Raw genomic sequence first — 24,929 nt, 5'->3', positions numbered from 1 at the left:
AGTTCCTAAATGTGTTAATGGAGCGCGCGAGAAACGCGAGGACAATAAATTAAGGCAGAATGCCGATACGTTTCTCGGTTGCAACATTTTCTAGCGATTTTCATCCGAAGATTCTCACTGCGCAAAACTCAAGGGCAGACATCTCTCGAGCGACGGAGGAAACGATTCTTTCTTTTTCGCGGGTAGAATTAAATAACATTCTGGAGGAAATCGAGGAGAGAGGATGGTGGGTGCATGATCGAGGATCATCGCGATTTACAGCACACCCTGTCTGCGTTTTGACGCGCGCGTTCTACGTCACGCCTTGCAAATCGGAGCTTCGAGGTCGTTGCCTTTCTTGTGTCGCACCGCTGGCGCCTACGAGGCCGCTGAAAGCCGCCGTCGTCGTTGTTATTGTGCACGCGGTTGTTACCGTGCGATTCAATTCACGATGGTGTGCACATGATATCGTAACAGAGAGAGAGAGAGAGAGCAGATAACACACATGCGAAATGACATGCTACGCGCGACGAACGCGAGATCGTTTGTTCTTTAATTTCACCCTAATTAGGCATCGCGCTGGGGACGTCATTCGTTTCGTTCTTCTTGCGCAGTTAAAGATCGCTGGGATAAGACGAATCCTCCGGCTTCGAGACGAGAATCTCCACATGATGGAGATTTCTTGCAATTTCAGATCTGCAGATTTGAACGGGTAAATACCGCGATAGATAGATATGTGGATAGATGTTTTTATTTTCGCCCGTGAACGTTTCCTCTAAAGATGTTGCATTGAAGAAACATAAAGAAGGAGGAACAGAAGTAAAAATATGAATAAATATGCAGATACTGGTACAAGTACAATACAAGTGAAAATAAAATGAAACCACCCAAGTAGCATGGTGATTTCTTAAAGTATCTTGAAGTTTTCTGCTCTCCCGAGTTGTACTTCTTTAGGAATTCACAGAAGAATGCTATAAGAATGATTCGGGAAGTTGTGTGATTGGAATTTCCGAGGACTTCTTTAGTACTCATATAGAATCGTTTCATACATTGAAAAAAAAAAATTATTACGTTCAAGTAAATATTTGCTGAGGAGTATTGCAGTAATTTATTTTATTCGGATTAAATAAATATCAGTTGAATACAACACTTTTTTTCTTTCAGTATGCTACATCAATAATTATATTGTATACATTATTATTCATATACTATATTTGTATATAATAAGTATGTTATATACATTAATAAAACTTAGTTTGAAGACCTGGATAACGGCAGAGATAACGATGGGGATGAAATCGTCGAGTCGTGCGGAATCGTGTGATTATTTTCGTGCGATCATACCGGCATCGGAGTGATCAGAGATCGTAAGGATTGTGCGATTAGAGGCTTGCTGTTCGGAGGATTCAAGTGTCGCTTGGAAATGACAATCTGGGATGGTTTTGTTGGGACTGCGAGCTCGTTGTTTCCGTCGGAGAAACACTCGTCGAAAGTGTCGAAAGCACCTGTGCTTCTCTCGTGATCGACGCGCGCGCTTTCTACAAACAGACGCGCGAGCCGCCCGCGCAGAATCCAACATCCGGCCGACGATTTACACCCGTGGAGAATTCAATATCCTCCGAGACTCCGTTTTCCGGAGTCATCGTAAATCCTTTCCGTGCAATTACGACTGCGGAATGACGCCGCGCAAACGCACATACCGGCGCCTCCCCTCCCTCTTTCTTCTCCTCTTAGCGAATTAAATCATCTCTCCGACGCGCGACCGTTCTTTCCACAAAGAGGCGAGGAAATTCAGGCCGACGATAAATCAAACTGATTTTCGCTTCCTGCTTCTTGTACCGTTCGTTGCACGCTGAACACCCGTGAGCGCGCTGTTCAAGACGATTTCCTCGACTTTTCAGGTAACGTGGACATCGTGAATGGCAACCTGAAGCTGATCCTGGGCTTGATATGGTCGCTCATTGTGCGCTATCAAATAGGCAAATCCAAGTTCCCGCCGAGGAAACTCATGCTCGCATGGCTCAAGGTCAGTACGCGGTATAATTACATTGCGCGCGACCTCGCCGCTCGCATCGCGGCCCGTAAACTGAATCCAGAAACGCTGGCTGTTACTACTTCGCTTGGGCTAATAATCTTCTGCGTGTATGTGTACATTATATTACGTGAGAGCGTGTGCTTCCGTTCGTGAAAGAGCTCGGCGATCTCTCGCGTAAGGACGCGCCATCGATTACGCGCTCGCTGGTATCGACATCGATAACGTCGATACGGTCGAATGACCGACTTGAGAAAATGGTTATGATTTATACGTCTCAAAGTGTGTGCCATTCATACAAGGTCTGTTCGTTATAGTTGTACTTTCTGAACTCACAGAGTACACACAGGTAGAAATGAAAGTGACGGTGACGTCAAATTGAATCAGTTTGATTTAATAAGGCATAAAGTGATATCAACGTCTATTCTATTTCTAAGGAAAGAAGTTGTCTCTTTAGAGGGGATCATTTAAACGGTGGCAGATAAATATGGCGTAAAATAATATAAACGTTCCTATTTCTAAGGAGAAGAGACATCTCTTCTTCAAAGCTTCCGACGGTTGTAAAATAAATCTGCTGAGAATGCAGCCATTAATGTTACGTTAAGATTATTATATTTCCCACGCGGAGAAAACAAGTTTTGCTGGGACAGCAAATTGTTTGTTAATACAATGAGTCACTATTAGTGATGGCAGAGAGATTTATTGTTACTTGGTGTTTGCTGCACGGAAGAAAACTCAGTTTTTGCAATTGAATTGAAGAGACGGAAAGGATTGTGAAAAGTCGGTGACGAGGAACGATGCGATTGGCTAAGTAGAAACCTCCTACAGAAATTGTTTTGTTCCTACAATTAAATTTATATCTGGTTTTCAAGTAACGGGAAATTCAAATGCACCAACGGAATTTTCCGTGCAGTATAATTTGGTACACGGCTGTAAAGAACGGATCTGTAAGCAGGAGTGCTCCTTAATATGCAAGAGCGATTTTGTTTCCAGGCTGTCTTGCCGGAATGCAGAGTCAATAACTTTACGACCGACTGGAACTCCGGTGTGTACCTGAGCGCGCTTTTGGACTACTGTAAGCCCGGCCTGTTCTCTCATTGGCGACAGCTTGATCCGAATGACAGGTAAAAATTCGTACGCGAGATATTTCGAGAGATCGGTAGAACAGAAAATCACGCGAAAATGACATGAAAATGACGAGAAAGTGATCGAATCATAATCGAAAAGTGAGTTATAGTCATTTTCTCATAATTTTTTGACGTCACCGTGATTTTCTTTTCTACCTGAGTGTAGAGGAAAGGAAACAACAATATAACTTGCGAATCCATGGCGAGGTCGTTGGTAGTTAAGAGATTATCTAACATCGACGCTTGAAGGATCTCGCGCGGCAATTAAGTAATCACAGGCGAGGATGTGAATGAGTAACGACGGGTATCTAATTCGAGAGGCTTAGTTCCCAAGATATTCAATAGCAAACTTTTCTTTAGGAATCCCTGTTGAACAAAGAAAACCAAATGGGAATTCATGTAGGAAATCCACATGGAATTCCATGGTCGTACGTTCGGAAACCTTCTAAACGTAGCGAGAGAATTGATCTCCCATGGCGAATTATTCGAAAAAGAATTCCCCCGTTGGTCGCCGGCTGTGAGCCGAACTGCATAAAAAAAGAAGTATTCAAATCATATTGAAACCGAGTTTATAGAAGGACACTCTCATTACCGCGCGTGATGGCGCGATAATTCTTTTTTCTTTTTTCTTCCACGCATTGAGAGCGCTATCGACTAAAGATCGCGATTGCCGTGTTAATTTCGCAGCGTTTACAATTGCCGCAAGGCTATGGAGATATCGAGGCGGGAGTTCGATATTCCCATAGTGCTGGAGCCGGACTACCTCGCCTCACCGTACCTGGACGAGCTCTCGGGGATGACCTACTTGTCGTACTTCATGAAGGAAGGCTCGCCGGGCTTCCACGCAACGCTACGATGGGTCAATTCGCAATTATCACATACCTCGATACGGAACTTTACGGTGGGTGGAGCCGCGTCCTCGGATAACAGTACTCCGCTATGCGATATCTCACGGTGATACTCAATTATTCCGTACTTGCAGACCGACTGGAATGACGGTAGAGCGCTGTGCGGGATCGTCCGAAACTTGGGCGGCCCGGCGCCACCCTACGAGAAACTCGACACTTCCGCGTGGGAACATAATTTGCAAATGGGTAAGGACACGACGCGAGGAACGAGGAGTAAAGAATTAAATATAGGGAATTTACGAACGAGGAATTACATTTTCACACAACCATGGACAACCATGCTTCAGTCCACGATTCAGTTGACGATTCAGAGTGGAGAATTCACTCTGTATGTACGAGTGAAAAATCACTCGAATCCGAGATGCGCCTCTCGTCACTCTATTTTTCGACCGAGACTACACTTTGAGAAATTTAGAGAGGTTACGAAATGAAAAACAGCCGATGAAAATATCGGGAAGCGATCGGGAAGGCATTGCGAAAGATGTTTTTTCACGAGGAAAATTACAATTAAATTCTAATAAGTTCTCTCGATATGCGTGATGTAAAATAAGATCGATCTGATATCATAAGGGTATTCTGAGGAAAGGGCTACGTTTAGAACGGAGGCGATTAGCGAGACCCAATCTGCCGTGAGTCGTTAATCGAACGTGTTCTCTCCCAGGTATCGACGGCGGCAAGAAACTGGGCGTGGAGCCTATTCTGAAAGCGAAAGATATGGCGGACCAGAATGTAGAGCATTTAGGCGTAATGGCATACGCCGCGTACTTTCAGTGGGTGAAGCCTCGCCCTCAGGCGAGCCAGCAGATTGCCGTGCACATCGACAGCACATCCGCCAGGGCGCAACAGCCGGTTGGTTAAGTCATTGTTTGTTAATTACACCTTCGCGCGGCTAATCAGCGCTCACGAATTTTCGCCACGTCGTAGCCGCTCGGTCCCGCCGGTTGGAAACCTCAGCGACTCGCTCAGTCGAACGGTTCGCCTCGTTCGCGAAGCTTTCAACACCGCCGATCGTGTGTGTTACCGCGATGCCACGAGAGATTATGCGCTCCTGTTGCAGGCACACTTCAAGCTAGAGATGCTGACCAAAGATGCGAACGCGAGGGAGGTGCGCGGCGAGATCATCAGCCCCAGTGGACGCGTCGAGTGCAGGCTCACGTGGAACGGAGCTCACGGGAAAGGCACCTTCGTACCTACGGAAGTCGGCATGCACAAGGTTCGTTGTCGAAGACGCGGTCGGGAGAGTCGTGAGAGCGGAAAGAATCCGTCGAGCTCTCGCGTGGAATGGATCTTCCGCGGCAGGATTTCGTTCTGGAATTTCTCAGATCGCACACATACGCTGGATTTGATCTTTATTATTTTATACTCATCATTTTCCCCATCGTTATGTTATTTTTATCATTTTTGCTATTGTTATATTTATCGCTTCATAAAATTAATATAATATCTTCATGAAGTATCTTCATATAATCATAAAATAATTGCTTCATAAATTTCATACATATCGTGCAATATCAAATGTCTACGCTTGTTCTGTTTCGAGAGATAAGTTTGTCTCGATTAAATCAATCTTATTAGATTTAAGGAAACATTTCTTTCTGTGCATGTCAGTGAGATTACTTTTTGATTTGCAGCTGATGGTGTACAACGACGGCGAGTTGGTGAACGGGTGTCCCTATTATTTCAGGGTCTTGCCGCCCTTAACGAAAATCAAATCCCCGGGCATGGATCCTTGCGCCATAGGATCTGTCGTCGAGGTTCTAGTCAATAGTTATGGTACGTGCTGTCACGTTGACGCGCTCCTTCCTGCATAACGAATGCGCTCGAGATGTGAAAATGTCACTTTCAGGAACTAGTCATGATGGTATTGACGTGACCGCGTGGTCGCCGACCGGCAGATCGCTGCCGTGCCCCGTCAAGGAAAACGACGGCGTGCACACGGCAACTTTTCAGCCCGACGAGACGGGGGAATGGAGCATCGCGATAACGCACAAAGGAAATCACATACAAGGCGGCCCCTTCACCTGCTTCGTGTTCGATCCTAACGGAATCAAGGTACTGAGGATCAATATATCACGATTCATTCGTCTTTGGCAATCTATTCCTCACACGATTAGAACCTCCGAAATATTTGTTTCTCGACCTTTTCATTAAACACGAATATAGAAAATATGACAAACTTTGCCGGCAAGCCGATACGTTTTATGGAAGAATTGAGTTTACAAATATCTTTCTCTTCACTCATAGCCAATTTATATCAATTTATATGCATATTTCAATATCTTCCTATAAATTCTTCTATACAGTTATTATCTTTATAATTATTCATAACCAATTATTTTCTAACATTTCCAATTCATTTAGCTTTTGGACACGGATGGCGCCATGCCTGGGCAGCCGTTCTCCTTCATCGTGGACGCGAGAGGGACCGGCGGGCTGGGCGACGTGATAATCGACATAGTGCACGATAAACAGTCGGTATCCTACCGAATGGAGGACTTGGGCCACATGCAGTACCGCGTATCTTTCGTTCCGGAGGACGCTGGCAAGTACAGGGTGTACGTGTACTTCAACGGTTCGGACGTGCGCGGCTCGCCGTTCTCCATCCGAGTGGGCACGCAGAAGGGCTCCAGACGCTCGAAGGAGTCCACATCGAGCCTGGAGCGGTCGAAGGTGTCATCCCTGGAACGACGGATGAACGGGCTGAACGTCTCGGCGACCGAGAGGTCGAGTCCGACCCAGAAGATTTACACGTCCACCGCGTACAAGTCCATCAGCCCGACGCAGCGCGGCTACTCGCCCATCCACCAAGCCAGCCCGACCTACAAGACGGTCTCCAGCGGCAACTACGTCAACGAGAACTCCAGCAGCTCGATATACCACAGCAGTAGTTCCCTCAACCGCACCCGTTCGCCGAACCTCAATCACAGCCCCGTGCCGAGGAACGTGCACAGTCCGTCAGTGGTGAAGGAGACGAAGGAGATCTACAGTGGCAACAGCAACACGTACAGCCAGCACTCGAGGTCGCCGAATAACCTGCAGAGTCCCAGCTTTATCAAGGAGTCCAAGGACATCTATTCGTCCAGCACGCTCAATCGGTCGCGCTCGCCGAACCTCAGCCCGACCACGGCGCTCGGCTCGGCGCGGCATTTGCCTATCATCAAGGAGAGCAGAAACGTCTACAGTTCAGGATCCCTGCAGAGATCGCGCTCGCCCACCCGCAGTCCGATGATGTACCGCACGCAGAGCCCGGTGAACCGCAGCTTCAGCCCGCGCGCCGGCGACAAGGATAACGCCGGCGTTGTGGACACCAGCAGCAACGTGCGGGTGTCGTCGATGGTCGGCGGCACCTCCAGGCGCGACTCCTGGGACGCGATCGCCAAGACGCGCTCGTTGCTGTCGTTCGGCAGCCTCGAGTCCCTGGCGAACCTGACGAACAACTCGCCGACCGCCGACAACGCCGGCAGCTCGCCGGATCACTTCCTCAATAATAATTATAAGAACGCGCAAAGCTACTCCACCGGCAGCACCGTCACCACCAGCACCACCACCGCCGTAGCTGCCAACAGCATCACGAAGAATACGACGTCGCACAGCGCGACGAGCTACTCCAGCTTGCAGAAGTCCTCGAGCCCCGAATACGGCGCCGGGCAGAGGTACGTTAACGACTCGCCTCAGCAGCAAAACACCCGCACGCACGGCATCCTGAAGAACAAGAACAACAACTACCACGGGAACAGCAAGAGCGTGGACACGACGGACGCGGCCGGGTACGAGCACTATCTGAATAATAACGGCGGTGCCGTTTACGTATCGACGCCCGTCGCCGGCGCGTCGTCGGCCGGCAAGAGCTCGCTCGTCGCCACCGGAAGCGCGCTGGAAACCCTGCCGGTGCACCGGCCGACCACTTTCAGCGTCGCCTCCGCCTCCGTGGATCCCAATAAGGTGTCCGTCACCGTCACCGGTAAGTGCCGACGAGCTCGACGATGAGCGTGTCGCGAATGTTTGATCGGTTTCTCGATCATTCGCGCAGGTCCAAGCGGCAAGAACGTGCCGGTGCAAAGGTCGAAACTGCGGGGCCTGACGTACACGATCACCGCCGAGGAAGTCGGCGAGCACGTGATCCAAGTCTTGGTGAACGGCCAGCATATCAAGGGATCCCCCTTCAGGTCCGTATACATGACGTCCGCGAACACGACGCTCTCGCCTTGTTCTGAATTCTAATTAACGCGTTTGTTAATTTTTTTATACGGTAGGTTCTTCCGGCAATCTTTCATCTTTGTTACAAAGGCTTCTTCGAATTCCTTTCCTCTCGATTGTAATCGTGGACTATATAATTGATTGATCCTGGAGTAGTCGCGCGTACTTAAATGCAACACGTGTGGTTGCGTGGAGGACAAATGTTCTTCGTTTTAAATTGACATTTTCAATAAAAAAATCGCTTTAAAAAATAGTAATATTTATTTATACGGAAGTAATAATCGAAAAGATCTTATTTAAGGAGACAAATTACATAAAATAAACTATTTTTACTCTATTTTTCCATTTTTTCTCAATTTAGGAACAAAAGATAAATTAGGAATAAATTACGAAGAGATCAATTTTGTTTTGCAAATGATCTGTTTAAACACTAAAATGCGATATATAAATAATCTATCATTTTCTATATATAATCATTTTCAAAATAAATATTATATATATAATTGCAATTGTAATATAACTGCAATAATAATATTTCAATGTATATATATATAGTGCAAGATTCATTAAATTCTTATCAAATTCATTTTCCCTTACAGCCTTCTTGAGGGAAAATTGTATTTCTATGGAATTAAGTTCGAGGAATTCGAGGAAATCTCTTTTACCTTGTTAATATTCGTATCGTCGACGTAATATCGTCGATATGGTGCCGGAAACAAAGCTAGATGTGTCTACTTATTGCGCCTGTATTAACTATTTCGACACGGATTTCAGGTCGCAGGCATATAATGCCCGAGCTATTCAGGTTGGAAGCATCCCGAACGGAGTGGTGAACCAGCCGGTGGAATTCGAAAGTACGTATCTGATCCTGCGCGTTGCAAAATCGTGTAAGTGCATCGGGTAATGAACACCATTTTGTTCATCAGTCGACGGATCGAGAGCCGGCTCCGGAAACTTGGAAATCCTCGTGAACGGGGGACACGTTACCAGTTTCGTGAGAGCGCTAGGCAGTCAGCGTTTCTTGGCATCATTCGTGCCACATGAAGCGGTCACGCATTTAGTGGAAATGACGTTCAACAGCGAAGTCATTCCTGGTGAGTCACTTTCTAATCAGTATTCATAACCCGAAGTTTTCTAACGAGGCTCGCAAATGTTTCTCTGAATAATATTCGAACATCGTATTCAATTATGAATTGTCCGACAATTCCATTCTGTCGCGAAGAAATCGAATATCTGGCGATTTTTCACACGTTGAATTTTCCATTAAAATCCCAAATGTGATTTAGGAGAAATTTAAAGTAGAAATTAAAAATAGGGCATGTTGACTTCAAAGAATACGTATAAAAAGTGCCATCTTTAGTCGCTTCAGTATCTCAGCTTCCGAATGGTCAATAGTTCTCTAACTTTACAGACATGTAGATAGTATTTTTATCAACGTGTAGGCGAAAATTGAAAAGGATTCCTAAGAAAATGATTCGACCGTTTGATTACTTTAACGCGTTGCGTTAAAGATTTGCGAATGCGAGAACTTTAAGAGACGGATTTCGGGGAAATCGACGGCTTTTTGATAATTTAGATACAAATAGGTTTCTGGATTTCACGTTCTTGCGAAATAAGCTTGCTCCGACGGTTCGAGAACACCGTTAGACACCGATCGTTCATTTCGTTACTTCGCTCTCTCTACGTTATCTCTCTCCCGTATCCGACCGTATTCGCGGCCGCCGCTACTTTAGCTGTAAAGATCTTCATTTGTACGGCGCTTTTAGCGTGCCTTTCTTTTGTCAAATACCGATGCGCAGCCGCGACATCAGGGCGGCTCTCCGCCGTAGAATAAATTCCTGTCGCGTACGCGCACGCGACGCACGCGAGCCACGTGTGCACGTGCACACGCACACGTGGACGCGCGCGCACGATCCCTCGGAATGCGCGATAGCTTTGCCGTCACCATTAAGGAAGCTGGAATGTATACTCGGCGTTGAATACTTTTCTTTCTCTCTCTCTCTCTCTGTGCTTCTCTGAAGCGCGTCGTTTATGCGACGATTTTGATGATCTTGAAGCAGTCGATACGCGCCGATATCAAGTCTGGTCGTGTCGATAGAAAATCGGTACTTGATTGAAGTGAATCGGGATTTCGCGATCGGTCCGATTCCGCGCGATTTTGCTTGTAAATATTCCCCCTGGCGAATGCGATTCATCGATCTCGTGTTCGTGGTCTTGCAATGTGATATTAACTCCGCATTGCGCTATCGAAGCGAAAAAAATCGCAAGACTAGCGCGGACTTGTGGCCTTTCCACACTCAACGCATTTCGTTAAGTATTTTTACCTTATTGCGTTATCTCAAAGTTCTATAATCAATACGTTGAAAAACATTGGAAAACGCTAAAAATCGCAGAAAAAATCCGACATTACAATCATTTCTCTAAGAGCATGTGTGTGTATTGCGTATGCGTTTATCGATATGTATAACATATTCATAAACGTAACACGGACAGTCCTAGCCAAAAGTATAATAATACGTCAAAGCGCGAAAATTATTTTTTCATGAGTTCTTAAACATTATGTAAGTTTGATCGATATTCTCTTGCTATATAATATAGCTGTATATTATAAATTATATTTTACAAACACTTAGCACACAGATTTATCGAGATATTTCTCCATGTTAACCATTATCTTTCCAATAATACTTTCCAATAATACTATCACGGACAAATCACCTTAAATTTGCGAAGGAGGGACGAAGAGAAGAATACGTTTGCCACTGTATTGTAGTTCGTATCGAACTTCAATACCAACTAGCTTCTGTCTCCGAATCCGACATATACGTTCGCTAAATGGCGCGAATCCACCTTGAGTCCCGTCATGCTTCGCCACATCAACTGTACAAGTAATAATATCTCGTCTCTCACGCGCGAGAGTGCAATTCACAATGTAGACGGTATACTCGTGCCGCGATCTTATCGCGGAGATCATTCATTCCTTTACAATACGTGGCCAGTTGTTTCTCCCGTGACCTTTAGCACCGTCGGTGACGTGCCAAGCTCGATTCCGCGTCTCGATTTCCGACGGCTATCAGGCGAGAACGCGAGGAATCGGGAGAAAGGTGTCGCAAGAACGGCTTCCGGCGCAGGGGGCGAGCACCGATGGTCGCCCCCTCGCATCTGCTTCACGCTTCGTGGTAACTTTTAACACTTTGCGGTCCACGGCCCACCCGAAGACGCTTGACTGTATTCGAACTTCTCGAAGGCATAATACGCAAGTAGCCGCGCTTATTTGATCGATTATCTTCTAAATGTTGATATCTAAAAAACTATTGAACCTAGCGTATTCAAACAACTTTTATCGTGAAGTTCATTCTTTTCTTCATTCAAACATAGATATAATCGACTTTTTAAATTATATCAAGAGGATTAATAAAAAAATACAGTGAAAGCTCCTTATTCACGGTTTCCTTATTCGCGTTTTCACTATTCGCGGGTTAAAAAAATTGCGACACAGTTCCTGTATTCGCGGCTAAAAATTTCTTTATTCGCGGATCCAATCGGTATATAATCGGTATCCAAATGTAAAAGTGATATTTTTGCCACCTAATACGACGGCTTTACTTCAACCCATGGATCAAGGAATAATCCAGGCCTTTAAGCTTTATTATATTAAGCGAACCTTCAAAATCATACTGGACGCCATGGAAGTTGATCCTGATATGAACGTTATGCAATGCTGGAAAAAATTTGACATAGCGAAATGCATTGTTAACATAAAAGAATCGTTGGGAGAACTGAAGCCAGAGACATTGAAATCATACTGGAAAAAACTGTGGCCTGTTCTGACTGTCGAAAATGATGAAGAATCCGTGCAAATTCAAACTTTAACTGCAAACATGGCTGAAGTTGCGAATGGAATAGGACGAGATGGCTTTGAACAGATAGAATCAAATGACATTCAAGAGTTGCTTGAATCGCAAGATGAAGATTTGACAGAAACCGACTTAGAGGAAATGTTAACTCCGCATCCCATTGAAGAAGAGGTTTCAACGAGTTCTGAAAAGGTGGTCTTTAACTTGAAAAATCTGAGTGAAGGCTTACGGATGGCAAATGAGCTTTGTGATTTTTTAATGAAAATTGATCCGTCAATCGAGGGAAGTCCCATTTTTAAAAGGCAAATTATGAATGCCACAGCTGAATATCAATCTGAATTGAGAAACCGTTTAAAAGCGGCAAAACAAGACAAAATTACTAAGTTCTTTAAACCCTTGCCTAAGCCTGACAATAATTAGTAATAGATATTGTTAAAAATCACTTATTAAATTTATTTTATTCTGATATTTTTTTTATATTTTGGAACCATGGAACGTATCCCCTATAATCCTATACAAATTACCATTCCATATCCACGGTTTCTGTATTCGCGGCAAATTTATGGAACATATCCCCCGCGAATAAGGAACTTTTACTGTACATACTTCTCCTCTCGTTTACACGTGCTTGCAAACATTATTTTTGATCCGCGGATATAAATTAATATTCTCATCGTCTGATGATTCTGATGATATTATATAACTGTTATATAACTGTTACATAACTGTTATACCTATTAAAATTCCAGAAATATTACTTAATATTAAATAATATTACTAAAATATCACTATAGAATATTTATTACATTATTATATTTATATTACATTTAATATTGTAAAAATACACTCAGAATATTATTTAATATTAAGTAATATCACGCGCTTATAAGATATCAGTAACATCTGAAGTATAACAAATATAACAGTTGTTATATAACTGTTACATAACTGTTTTCCATTTTTCCACTAATCCTTCCTTTCTTGACTAATGTTTTATTCAAACTATTATAATTATATTATAGCTAAATATTCGAGATAATTAGAGAGGAAATTAGAAAATAAATTGTCTCAATAATTTCTTCTGGAGGAAATTGCTCGACGACAATATAATAAAGGCATTTCTCTCTCTTTCTCTTTACGAACTTCAACTGCGTCTCCGCGAATCGAAGGATTCGGAAATCGTTTCTGTCTGTGCCCGGTCAACTTTGCTCACAACAAGATTCTCATGATGAAACGCGCCGATCCTTCTCCTCGGAGAGTCTCGCGAAATTCTTTGCGGTCGCGGCACGATTAGCCGTGCCTCTCGCAATTCCTCGCCGCTTTTCATACTTTGCATACTTTTCCGTCGGACAAAGAGACTCGTCCCGGGCCGGCTGTTATACAGGGTGATCGAGTTCATCTGCGTCCTACAGACACGCGAGCAAGCGTGTCTCTAAGCCAGCGGGTCATCGGGTAGGTCGTTGACTTACGATTTCACGTATTCACGTGACGTCCCACTGACCCATATGCGACGTCATCGTTCTCTTCGGCTACCTGAGCTAATTTTTCCCGCTGTACCACCTTGCCACACGTCACGCGTCACAATACACGAGGCCGTGTATGCCATGAACCACCAGCGTCGAATGACGGATCTACGTCGTCTCTTGTTTAGGCAAACCGTTGCTACACACACACATATACATGCATACACGCGTACCTTGACGATCGGGAGTCGGAGACGTGTCTCGACCCCGTAAGAATGCGATTACCTGCGCTCCTCAAAAGTGCCGGCGCGAGAGAGCGGTCGAACGTGTCGGATGCCTTGCGGAAACCCGCATAATTGGCGAGAAATATCTCGCGTGCAATATCGACTCAAGATTTCCGGCTTCTACGAGGAATCAGCTCGACTCTCCGAGCAACTCTGGGAGAATTTCAATTCGTGAAAGCATCCCTCAAAACCATTCTGCAATAGCGTAAAGTATTATCGCATACTTTATATTATTATAGAACGATTTTTACATGGGAGCGTTAAAGCATCGTGAGCATACGTAGTGATGTGTACCGGTTTGACGCTGGATCAGTCAGCTGATTGCGCTCAGCCTATATAGCACAGACCTCCAAGAAACGTCCTGAAGATGTCCAGAGGAATGTCCATTGAATAAAGTGCTGTATGAAAGAAGTTGCAAATGTCAATTAATTATTAATAATTCATGGAATGTACCACTATTATTTATTAAAAATTTGTTTGATAAAGAAGAGTTGAATTGACTACACTTATCGCAATGATTACAGTGTAACGTTTGATGCTTATGAAAGACGATGTTACCAAATAATTCTAACGTAGAAGAGTTATATAAAAATAGAATTATATATTTTATAAGAGAACATGCAAAAGAATTTTAGAAATTGATCACTTAATACTTAGTTAGACTTAATTGTAGCGACGTTCAATAATATATATCTATTGTATAATATAAATAAGTGTCCATTTTCAATATTAGTAATATATATCTGAATATAATTTTTTATCTCTACTGAACTCACTGTGTTATTCGCTGTGTTATTAGCCGCAAGAAGCTGTAATTTATCTCGTTTAGAATCTTGCGCCACGATTTTCTGCGCAAACCTTCGACATTTATCATGTGATGGCATCTTAACATTTCTTTTAGCAAATATATCAAATTCCGAAGCCAAATTCCAAAGCTGACCCGTTTGTAAAAAGTCGAGGAGACTAGGGAAAGAACAAGCGATCTAAAAGCGAAATCGTTTAAGACTATGAGGAAAGAAAGAGAGAGAGAGAGAGATCCTAGCCCGAGGATGTAACCCCGCCACGCCACTGTGCATGTGCACGAATAATATTATTTAGATGCCGCATACAATACAGCCCGCAACCGTGACTACGTACTCGCGCAGGAAAGTAGTAATGTGCGCGGTAACCACGTTATTATCCTCTTCCTCTTGCGCTATCTCCTCGCGTAAAGACGCGGATTCCTCCGCCGCACATTTCTCAACAGGGTTTTTTTTCATTTCAAGCGCACGTTTTGCATCAGTGCGAATCCTTTCCAATTCTAGTTAATTTTGTGGCGTTGAACACAAATATAACAAAGATTTTAGTATATAATTTTAATATAAATTTCCAGTATAAAATTAATTTAATATAAAATTTTAATATAAAATTAAAAATATAACTTAGCTCTAATTGTATTCATATAGTAAACAAAGATCAAAAGATAATTTGATATTTAAAGTTTTCGTGATGTGGAGAAAAGAGAATGTCTTAAAAATTATCTCTTAAAGCTAACTTTACATTTTGAGATTGGCAGTTCTATAAGATTTTATGAATGAGACATATGTTTTAATTTCTTATAGAAAGATAGGAACTATTTTTATTCTTTCATTGTAATATTCTTTATTTCGAGACCGTTAAAAGACGCCTAATAATGCAAAAATTTCTTAACTGGTATTATTTTTACCTTGAATATTTTACAAAAATAAAAATATTTTTTCAACGGCTAAGTGATGATGTAAAAAATTTACATTTACATACAGTGATAGAAGCGATGAACATTGATATGTTACTGGAATTTCTGTTGGATAAATTTTCCTTATACTTCGAAGATATACAAGGTGATTATAGTTGTTGCGTCACTATGTGCAGTCGTTTTTTAATTTTTTTTCGTTACATCGTGCTGTCAGAAATTATATTGTATTTGTAGATGAAAATCGCTCCACAAAATATCGAGGATTATTACGCAATTAAGCAGTTTCAGTGTATTCCCTCGATCGATATTTCTCCCGCGTACGTTCATGGAAATTGTGTATAGAATATGAACAGGTAACGAATACCGTGTGCGATCTGTAGGTGTGGCCGATACTGGCGTGCAGACGTATTTGGTTACGAATGAGGATACGCTACCTACGTGGACACGACATAATTCAGCACGTGGTCGTACCTTATAACAACGTCTCGCTAATTCCTATATTAATCCCTTGCTATCCGAATCCGTCACCACGAAGGTTAATGTTCTTTTTGGCACTTTGACTCGACAGTTCTTCTCGTACAGTTACGAAAGAAGAATAATGTCCGGAGGTTAGATTTCAATATTAGGATAATCGATTCTATCAGTGCGTTTGAAATAACGGTTTCTAAGAAAGTGTACAATGCGAAGGAAAACGTTTACTTATTTTCTTTCAGTTTTATTCGAAGTCAATTGAAAATATAAAACGCACAGCTATAAATTCGAATAATTTTCATAAGAAATTACAGATTAATTACTCGGACTGCTTTGGTAGTTTTAACGTTAAAACACCGATAATATGTAAGAGCGGAAGAAGTAATTTCACATATATGGAAATTCAGTTCGTGTAACGGTTTTTCTTTTGGCTGGGGACCAGATAAAAATTTGCTTGTAAGAACAGAAAGATCCCTGCGTATAAGAGATTTCTTTTTAGTCAATTATTATATTTTCAATTATCTGAGCTGAGTTTTAGTGCTGCACAAAGTTCATGCGAACGTTCTCAGTCGTGATAAGAGAGATATCATTTCTCGTCACTGAGCCTCCATTTCCGAGTTCTCATCTGATTCCTATTGAATTACACTAGCGGGGTTGATTTTTTCGTGATATATTTCTTTCGGTACAGAGTAAAAACACGAGCGACAAATTCTCGGTGGATGAAATTTGGAGAAAACGATCGACCGATGCGAAAGCACGTTCGCGCAACGAGGCGAAATTATTCATCGGGAAAGCCGTCCTGCGGTTGTTACACACGCTGGTTGCGTTACGTCTGCGCACTCCTCGGTCTTTTATTCGGTTCTGCTTCCTTTCGCGTAATCATACAGCGGAGTGAACACGCGTGGCACCGTTATCATCGATCGAGGAAGATATGTACACGGCTGTTTTCCCGTGCGACATCCCCCAGGAGCGGACTTGCTGACCGGCGACACGTGGAACACGTTTTTGTGCGCGTTTCTTACGCACGCGCGCCGAGGAAGTTATTGCCCATCCCCGCACATAACTCATACCCGGCGCTACTTTTTCCGGAACCTTCGCCACATGCACGATTATTATACTCGTCGGACATCGCAGGGTCGTCGTACGAATCGCGAGTAGAAGTTACGATCGTCACCGAATCGGACGTCGCGAATTGTTCGAGTAAAATCAAACCGGACATTCGAACCAAGTGACATCGTGAAATCGTCCGCGGGAAAAGATTTTCTCCAACGATTTGTACACGGAGGAAAAAAATACCCAGTGAGAAATGAACATCGACGTCAAATCGACATCGACATTCTAAAAGAACCGGGATGACTGAATCCAAATTGCTTGAATGATGTCGAGGATATGACGGTAGACAAAATTCAAATACTTTCCTGAAAAAGTTGGTTTATGATACCAGTTGAGTCCTAGAAGATCATTTCCAACACTTAAAATTACATCTAAAAGATTGTTTCTGCCAATTTCTATGGTAAATTTAAATCTATAGTGATGTGAATTATATTTTACACATAAACGCTCAAACCTTGCACAGAGAAAAAGTGCCATATTCAAATAAATATTTGCTAAAGAGTATTAGAGTAAATTACTTCAATACCTCTTAGCAAATTGATATTTGAAATAGCACGTTACTTTTCTTTCAGCGTATTTTCAATGATATTGCTATCGAATCAAGATCAATTATAGCGCTGTTGACCGATTCCATCGATACAACAGCATTTCTTCCGTGCCTGGGCAATTTTGAAGCAGCGACAATTTGAGCGTAACACGCGCAAGTTGTTACTGCGGTGTTTATCTGGAATGGGCAGTTTCGCGGTCGAGACCTGGTGACTTTCAGTTTTTAAAGACGTCTCGAGCGTTACGAAAGAGAGATGCACACGCGACGACTGCGGATTCTTTCGGGTCATCCGACACACGGTTTAAATTGCCCGACTGATACGGCTTGCGTAACTGCCGCGAGTAGCGCTGTAATTTTTCTTTTTACGCAAGTTTTATTGCGCGATAAGCGCTACCGTAAGTGCATCGGCGCTCGAGTGCGCAGAAACCGTAGGAAGGCGCGTTCAATCAGAGCAATCGCGATCGTTGTGCATTCAAGCGAGATTTCTATTTGATCATGACACTACCGAGAGAGGCTACGCGATAGTCGATAAGAGAGAATCGCCCGCTTGCGATTATCGAAACGATTAATATTAATTATATATCTCTCTCCATATGGAATCATGCTCATCAATCACCGCCACGATGTGCGCACGAGGTACACCTGGCACTGTTATTTTTTGCGACTTTTTGTTAAAGTTTACCCTGAAGAAGATAATTCAACCGTCATTAGCTTTTTCTCGTAATACTTTCGTAAATAACACCAATTTTCTCATCCCCCCCCCCTCTTCCGACTGAATCGAAATTTTGGCCTCGTGTTAAACCTTTAATTCTACATAGTAGGAGCTAACAGAACAGGTTGGATATATATTTCACAATTTTAATAATATAATTTATTCCTATTTTGATCCTGATGATGTCATGAACTTCTGTTTTCGCGATTTTAACGTCAAAATGGGTTGTTCAAAATAGCCGTTAACCCGTAAGCAGACGTGTGAGGGTCAAACTGACTCACAAACGCATAAACAAATGAATATTCCGTTTCGTCTTCAAGATATTCCACTGTTTTCACTAAATGGGACACTCTGTATAGAATGTCCTCATGTAAAGCGCAAGCTTTATATTCATACAAAATTATACATTCTTGCTAACATGTGAGAATATGAGTGTCGAATCGATATTAATTTTTTTTTCCACGTACAATAGAAAACAGATCGAAGTGCGTGTTACGCGAGACGAATGTGCAGCGCGTTGATAAGTAATTCCCGCGTGGAAAAGGCGGCAAAACCGAAGAGTACGATGAATAAACGTTAACAAACTGTAAATCCAATCGTGACACGACGGTTGCTCGATTCTCGACTCGGTGGGGGCTGTCGGAGGCGAAGCGGAGATAAGCCGCGCTCGGGCGGCGCGCAATTTTTCAACCGCTGCACGCTCCATAGACTTTCGTGTTAACTCGAGCACTTCTATAATGAGCCGCAACTTTAGCATATAATCTCGCTTGTAATTAACCGACCGATGCCCGAGAGTGCGCGCGCGCCCGCGAATGCAGCATTTAACTCGCTCGAGCTCGACCGCGAAGTGAAATTACCTTGAGACGCGTTTTTTCCTTCGCCCTTCCCCGGCCGCGCTCTTCCGAGATGCGTTTTGCCTCGCCCAAGGATCCCGGCGATCAAGGAGCCAGAAAAAGATCCGTGGATACGGTTACTCCGGCGCGGATATTGATCCGAAGCTGACCCGAATAAATCCGAGTCTTGACGCGCGAGATCCATCGGAGATCCGCGTGTACTTCGACGTCTGTGCATTCGCATGTGTGTGTATATATGGTTTGTGTGAATGTGTGCGTAACATAACTTCATCCACGACATATAACTTCGTCCTGGTGAAACTCGTCGGGTCGGTGTGTGAAACCTGCCGTGCGAGACGCCGCTGTCCGACGAAGTTTCACGGGCGGACATGAAAAATCCAAGAAAAGGCGCTACACTGAGATTTCCACGGTCGGCCACGTCCGTCGGTGATTTCAACGATCGACAGCTGCATGGACGCGTGCGTAACCGTACACTCGCGGTGTCAGCGCTTCATCGGCGCGTCGTCGTTTTTAATAACAATAACGGTCGGTCGGTCGGTCGATCTATCGATCGCATAGTGTGGAGTTAGTCCCTGAAATTGATTGAATTTTATTGCCTCATGAGCGTGTTAGAAACGCATAGGTCGTGCCGACGGAATATTCCAATTGTATCCCGTTTCTTCCTCCTCTAAAGAGAGAACAGAATTTCTTATTTAGAATTATTTAGTATTTTGGAATTCCTTATTTACTATAATAAAAAGTTATAGAGTACACTTAATGAAAAGAGTTTTGTGTCTGAAATTATATGTTACTTTAACATGTGGAATGTGTTAAAAGATACACAAATATAATGTTAAATTCACACATTCACTTTGTCAATTATATGTTACATATTTGTGTACTTTTTAACACCCCTTTGTTAAAGTAATGCAAAACTTCAGTAGACCGAACACAAAATTTTTTACTGTGTAGTAATTATTAATTTAGTATTTTGGAGTTTCTTATTTCTGTTAGATCCTTCGAAGTTCTTTCTTCATTCGTTAAAGCAATGATGAATGTCGCGTCGGATGTTTAAAAATTTTGAAAACAGATTTAAATTCATCCTCCGAATTGATTAGAAAAATCTTTGCGTAGCTTCTTCAGCGGAGACCGTTAGGACATCTTGTGTGTCCACCGATACACGCGAACGAAGCTGTAATGCGACGATTAGAATCAATGAAGACCACAGTTGCAGTCGCACATCTGCAACTCGGCTGCGCCTCAAGGAGCATCAACAGTAATTTTCGTTGGGGTATCGGTACTATCGGAACGGCACATTTAACGTATCGAAGAAGTGATCTCATCGCTTGGTATTTCGCGTTTTTCATCTTATCAGAACGCGACTTCTGGATTTTCAAGTAGTTCACGTCGAATTTTTCCGCATTTTTACTTGATTAGAGATTTTCAAGGTTATTTAACCATTCTATCGTTAAAAAGATACCTATTTAAGAAGCACAAAAAAATATAGCACATATAATATTTGCTAAATCTTTATAGATCAGCTATTATATACCGCAACTTTGAAATTGTGTATTTTATATAATAATTTATGTAATTTCTGTAAAACTAAATGCTCCACGATTTTTTCCATTAATATGCAGTTAAAATTTGAAAAAAAATAGATTTACAGATCAACTGTCTTAATTGATTACAACTCGACGACGGGATTACGAACGATCTAATTATATCTATTATATAATATCTGCATGGCCGATTCGCTGGACTGTCTGCATATCAAAAGTGCGACGCCGATGTATACCAATAGAACGAAATTTTCGACGATTTTGGAGCTGAGACTCGCGCGCTCGCGGCGATCCGTTATGTCTGGGAATGCAGCACGATTCACCGTGCACGGTCGCTTCGACGTGACTTCTGTCGCCAAGAATGTAGCGTACGCCCGCGATTCAACGGTGAAAAAGAAAGAAAGAGGGAAGGGAAAAAAGAAAGAGGGAGAGAAGAAACGAGAGAACATCGCGCGTCGGGCACCCCCAATGGCGTAATCGGAATCTCGATCGTGTTCCGATCAACATATTTGGCCCGATACTTTGGAAAGCAGGCCACGTGAGACTGACGAAATGTCGGCCGAAATTCGCGCAGATTTTTCGCACGGCCAAGTTAGACGCGAGACCAGCTGTCACGATCAACGGGACACATTCCGATGGTTAAGTCGTCGTGGAAGTCGTCGTGGAAGTCGTCCCATTTCGCGCGTAACATCGAGGTAGAAAAGGAAGAAAAAGTTTACACGATCGTTACCCTGAAATGAAGGAACAATTCTTTGGCGATTTCGGTAGTGTTATCGAATTTTCGCACGGTTGAAATCACACGTACGATCACGACACTGTCACGTGGCGACTAATTTATCGTTAATCGATTTCTTAATACCGATCGCTCTTTTCTTCAACATTGTCTCTGACGTGTCGCCAGCTGCGACTTGCGGGAATCAAATAACAGCTGGAATCTTCGCGTGATATTCTTGATACGACGCGCCGAGGCGAATTGTTATATCAATCAGATCACGCTGTCGACTAATTTAATATTGACCAATTCCTCCCTCCTCTCTCTCCTTCTCTCTCTCTATGTTTCTTTCACAACGTATCATTTACGACGATCGCCAGCTGCGATCCGCGAGATCGAAGGAACAACCGACGGCTATGTGCGCTCTATAACGTATTACTCTCTATTACGTAACGCTTCGTACGGACAAAATCGTAATTCTTGCGACAAACGTGTACTGCTTATTAAAATGTTGCATTGCGCAAGAGCCGCGCAAGAAGCGACACTGTTCCAAGTGTCAAAGGATTCGCTTAATTACAACTCGTATAGGTCAACCGCGTGTCCTAGTGTTTCTCTGTCTTTATTTCTTCAAGGAATCATGTCCTCCAATCAGGCTAGAACGTTAGGCACGAATGCATCAGCAGCTCGACCGCGCAAAATATCAGTGGCCGCGGTTATTCTGTACTTGTTACGTTGTTCTTTCATCGATTACTCATCGCTACACGCCGCTCACCTCCGATCTCTGCTTCGAATTATTAATCGAAAGAATTGATACCGGCTGCATTGTTTACGTCATTATGCGCGAGTCGACGCCTCTTTGAGCCGAGGATTTGCATTCCCGTCCGATAACGACGTATTTTTGCACAGTCTCAGAATAATTATGTCGAATTTTAATGTCGCATTAGACGTATCTGGGAAAGTCCCGTGACACATGTACCCAATATGAATCGCTAATATCGGCGAACTTGGCATTGAAATTTCTTTTTTTTCCTTTTTTTTTCTTTTTTAGATTCATTATTGTGTCAAACACAGCGAAGTTACAAGTCTCGGGACAAGAGTCGGAGATTCTAATTCCGCGGATGATTGTTCCCGAGTGCAAAACAATAAACTCCGGACATTTTTACAAATGTACAGAGTCGATCACGAGTGTCATTTGTGCGTATACTATTTTATTTCCACGAGGATCGTCGGGTGTACCGCGATTTCAAGGCCCTGTGACTAAAGTTCTTCCCCTTCTACATCTTTTTCACGATTGTAAATAGACTGTAATGATGGATAGACAGATAAATATATCGTGCGTGTCCGCGACATAGACTTTCAAGAAGTGGTTTCGAGCGCATCGGGCTTGCATATCATGCGAAAAAGTGTGCCATTACGTAGAAAATGTAAATGAGCGGCGGATTGCTGCGGCCGGTGAAAGTGAAGATAATTCGATCGATCGATCGATCGTCTACTCTTGGATACATCATTGGAGATGTAATCCACGTTTGATGTAAGAAATTTATTGAATAATACGAAAAATTGAACACACAGCCGGTCTCGACGTTGCACGCTGGGAACGACAAGATCGTATCCGCCCGGGAACTTTCACCGTTGACTTTGAACTCCTCACAGTCTGCGAGTGAAATTCATCCGTCAAAGTGATTCCGGTATCTTCGCGTATGACGGCTGTGACGGATTCGATCTCACAAATTGGATCTCTACAGTTTAGTTTAGAAACCCGGAAGCGCCTGATTTCAGACCACGCACATTATCCGAGACAAAATCGCGCGAATCCCCGATCGGATTTCTCACTTGTTAAATCCATAGTATAGTAGACTGACTCCCAGAGATCTCCGCGCCTCGATCTAAAGGAGATCTAGAACTGCGATCTCCCGCGCGATACGAAGTACGTTCCTTTCAGCCGCGCGCTGCATTGTACTTTCCGGTCTCGAAACGAAATAGACGACGTGCATTTAAAATTCAGTCCAAGGGAAATGGGGAGAAAGAGAGAGAGAGAGAGAGAGAAAGAGAGAAGGAAATTACAGTGAAGCTAAAAAGAGAACGCTTCTGAAAGGAATTGCTTTACGGCACTTATTCAATGATATGAATTTCTAAGTACGCATGATCGAAAGCTCGGTTCGTACAACTGATTTTCTGTTGTCCGCGAGTCAAACGAAAATTCTGTTGTGGGGACAGAAAATTTTCTGCAAGATAAAAGCGCCGATGCCTAATTCTGAAAACTCTTATTATTTTGATTTTTGAGTATGAATATTTAAATTTATAACATAGAATATATGTACATATATAGTAAAAAATTTTGTGTAAATAATGGTCTAGGGAAATTTTGGTGTTACTTTAACATGAGAATATGTTAAAAAGTACACAAATATATGTTAAATTAATATATTCATCTTATTAACATATTACTTTTTTACATATTCATCTTATTAAAATAAACCCAAAAACTTCAACGGATCATTATTTATATAAAATGTTTTTTATGTAAATAATGTATATATAGAAAAAACAACTTCGTTTTAATTGGATTTCCTGTTGTCTGGGGATTAGATGAAAACTCGGCTATATGAATAGAAAGATTTCTGTAGGAGGTTTCTATCCAGTTAATTGCTTTCAGTCGTTTCAGCCGAGTTTTAATGCACCTGAATGTTCGCACGAATATTCTAAGTAACAGTGACAATGACACCATTTCTTGCGACTGAGTTTTCATTAAGTTTCTACTTAGTTATAGAAATTGAATTCTTTTTCCGTATATGTGTATATATATATTTTTTATATTGAAAATTTAAATATTCGTATTTCAAGATCAGAATAATAACAGTGTCAAAAGCAAAATGTCAGTGGACTGTTTTTAACATCCAAATTTTTTACTGTCGAAGTATTTCAACTGAGTTTTAACGCAGCCGACTGGTCAGATGAACGTTTCCGCATGAAAAAAATAATTTCGTTGATGTGACTGAATTCTCTGTTGCCTATAGGGCCTGTAGGCATATTCAGTACCTTTAAGGACAACCTTTAAGGACAGTATCGTTACGTTGTCGTCGTGCAACTTTTTTATCGTATGTTATATCCGCGCACAGACAACGTTTCGATAACGATACCGTCGTTACAAGTTGCAGAATAAGTTACAGAAAACCAGGCAATAACTTGGTTGTAGAGACCGAAAAATATCTTTATACAGAGAATAGATTTCTTTGAATTTAATGCAATTTCTTTAATTGAAACAAATTTGCTTTTAAAAACGGAGAAAACAAACGAATATTTGATTCAATAAACAGAATTGTTTGATTTTTCAAACAGTAAATTTTCTTAAATCAAATAACATATTCTGTTTATACTTTCATTCGAACATTATAATGGTTGCCACATAATAAATTAT

The 24,929-nt window shown here is 42.5% G+C and overlaps 2 protein-coding genes across 7 annotated transcripts in view; one reads left to right on the top strand and one right to left on the bottom strand.

The window, feature by feature from the left end:
- LOC106742642 (filamin-A) overlaps positions 1-24,929 on the top strand; it is a 52,916-nt gene that overhangs the window by 9,699 nt on the left and 18,288 nt on the right. For all 6 annotated transcript variants that reach the window (XM_014615821.1, XM_014615832.1, XM_014615826.1 and 3 more), the window contains exons 3-14: positions 1,881-2,005; positions 3,005-3,135; positions 3,826-4,039; positions 4,121-4,232; positions 4,708-4,895; positions 5,104-5,259; positions 5,678-5,819; positions 5,893-6,098; positions 6,408-8,007; positions 8,077-8,212; positions 9,018-9,097; positions 9,170-9,337. In XM_014615821.1, coding sequence (XP_014471307.1) covers positions 1,881-2,005; positions 3,005-3,135; positions 3,826-4,039; positions 4,121-4,232; positions 4,708-4,895; positions 5,104-5,259; positions 5,678-5,819; positions 5,893-6,098; positions 6,408-8,007; positions 8,077-8,212; positions 9,018-9,097; positions 9,170-9,337 — 3,258 coding nt within the window. The remainder of the gene's footprint in view (positions 1-1,880; positions 2,006-3,004; positions 3,136-3,825; positions 4,040-4,120; positions 4,233-4,707; positions 4,896-5,103; positions 5,260-5,677; positions 5,820-5,892; positions 6,099-6,407; positions 8,008-8,076; positions 8,213-9,017; positions 9,098-9,169; positions 9,338-24,929) is intronic.
- LOC106742690 lies at positions 14,556-15,152 on the bottom strand. Its single transcript, XM_014615889.1, has 2 exons — positions 14,985-15,152; positions 14,556-14,830 (listed from the first exon to the last, which is right to left on the bottom strand). Exons 1-2 carry the CDS (start codon positions 15,104-15,106, stop codon positions 14,620-14,622), a joined length of 333 nt encoding a protein of 110 aa, XP_014471375.1. The 5' UTR covers positions 15,107-15,152; the 3' UTR covers positions 14,556-14,619.

Source organism: Dinoponera quadriceps, unplaced genomic scaffold (assembly GCF_001313825.1).
Source record: "Dinoponera quadriceps isolate SergipeBrazil2010 unplaced genomic scaffold, ASM131382v1 scaffold3, whole genome shotgun sequence".
In the NCBI taxonomy this organism is placed as follows: Eukaryota; Metazoa; Arthropoda; class Insecta; order Hymenoptera; family Formicidae; genus Dinoponera; species Dinoponera quadriceps.
Note: the sequence above shows the minus strand (reverse complement) of the source record. Positions and strands in the feature narration are given on the sequence as shown.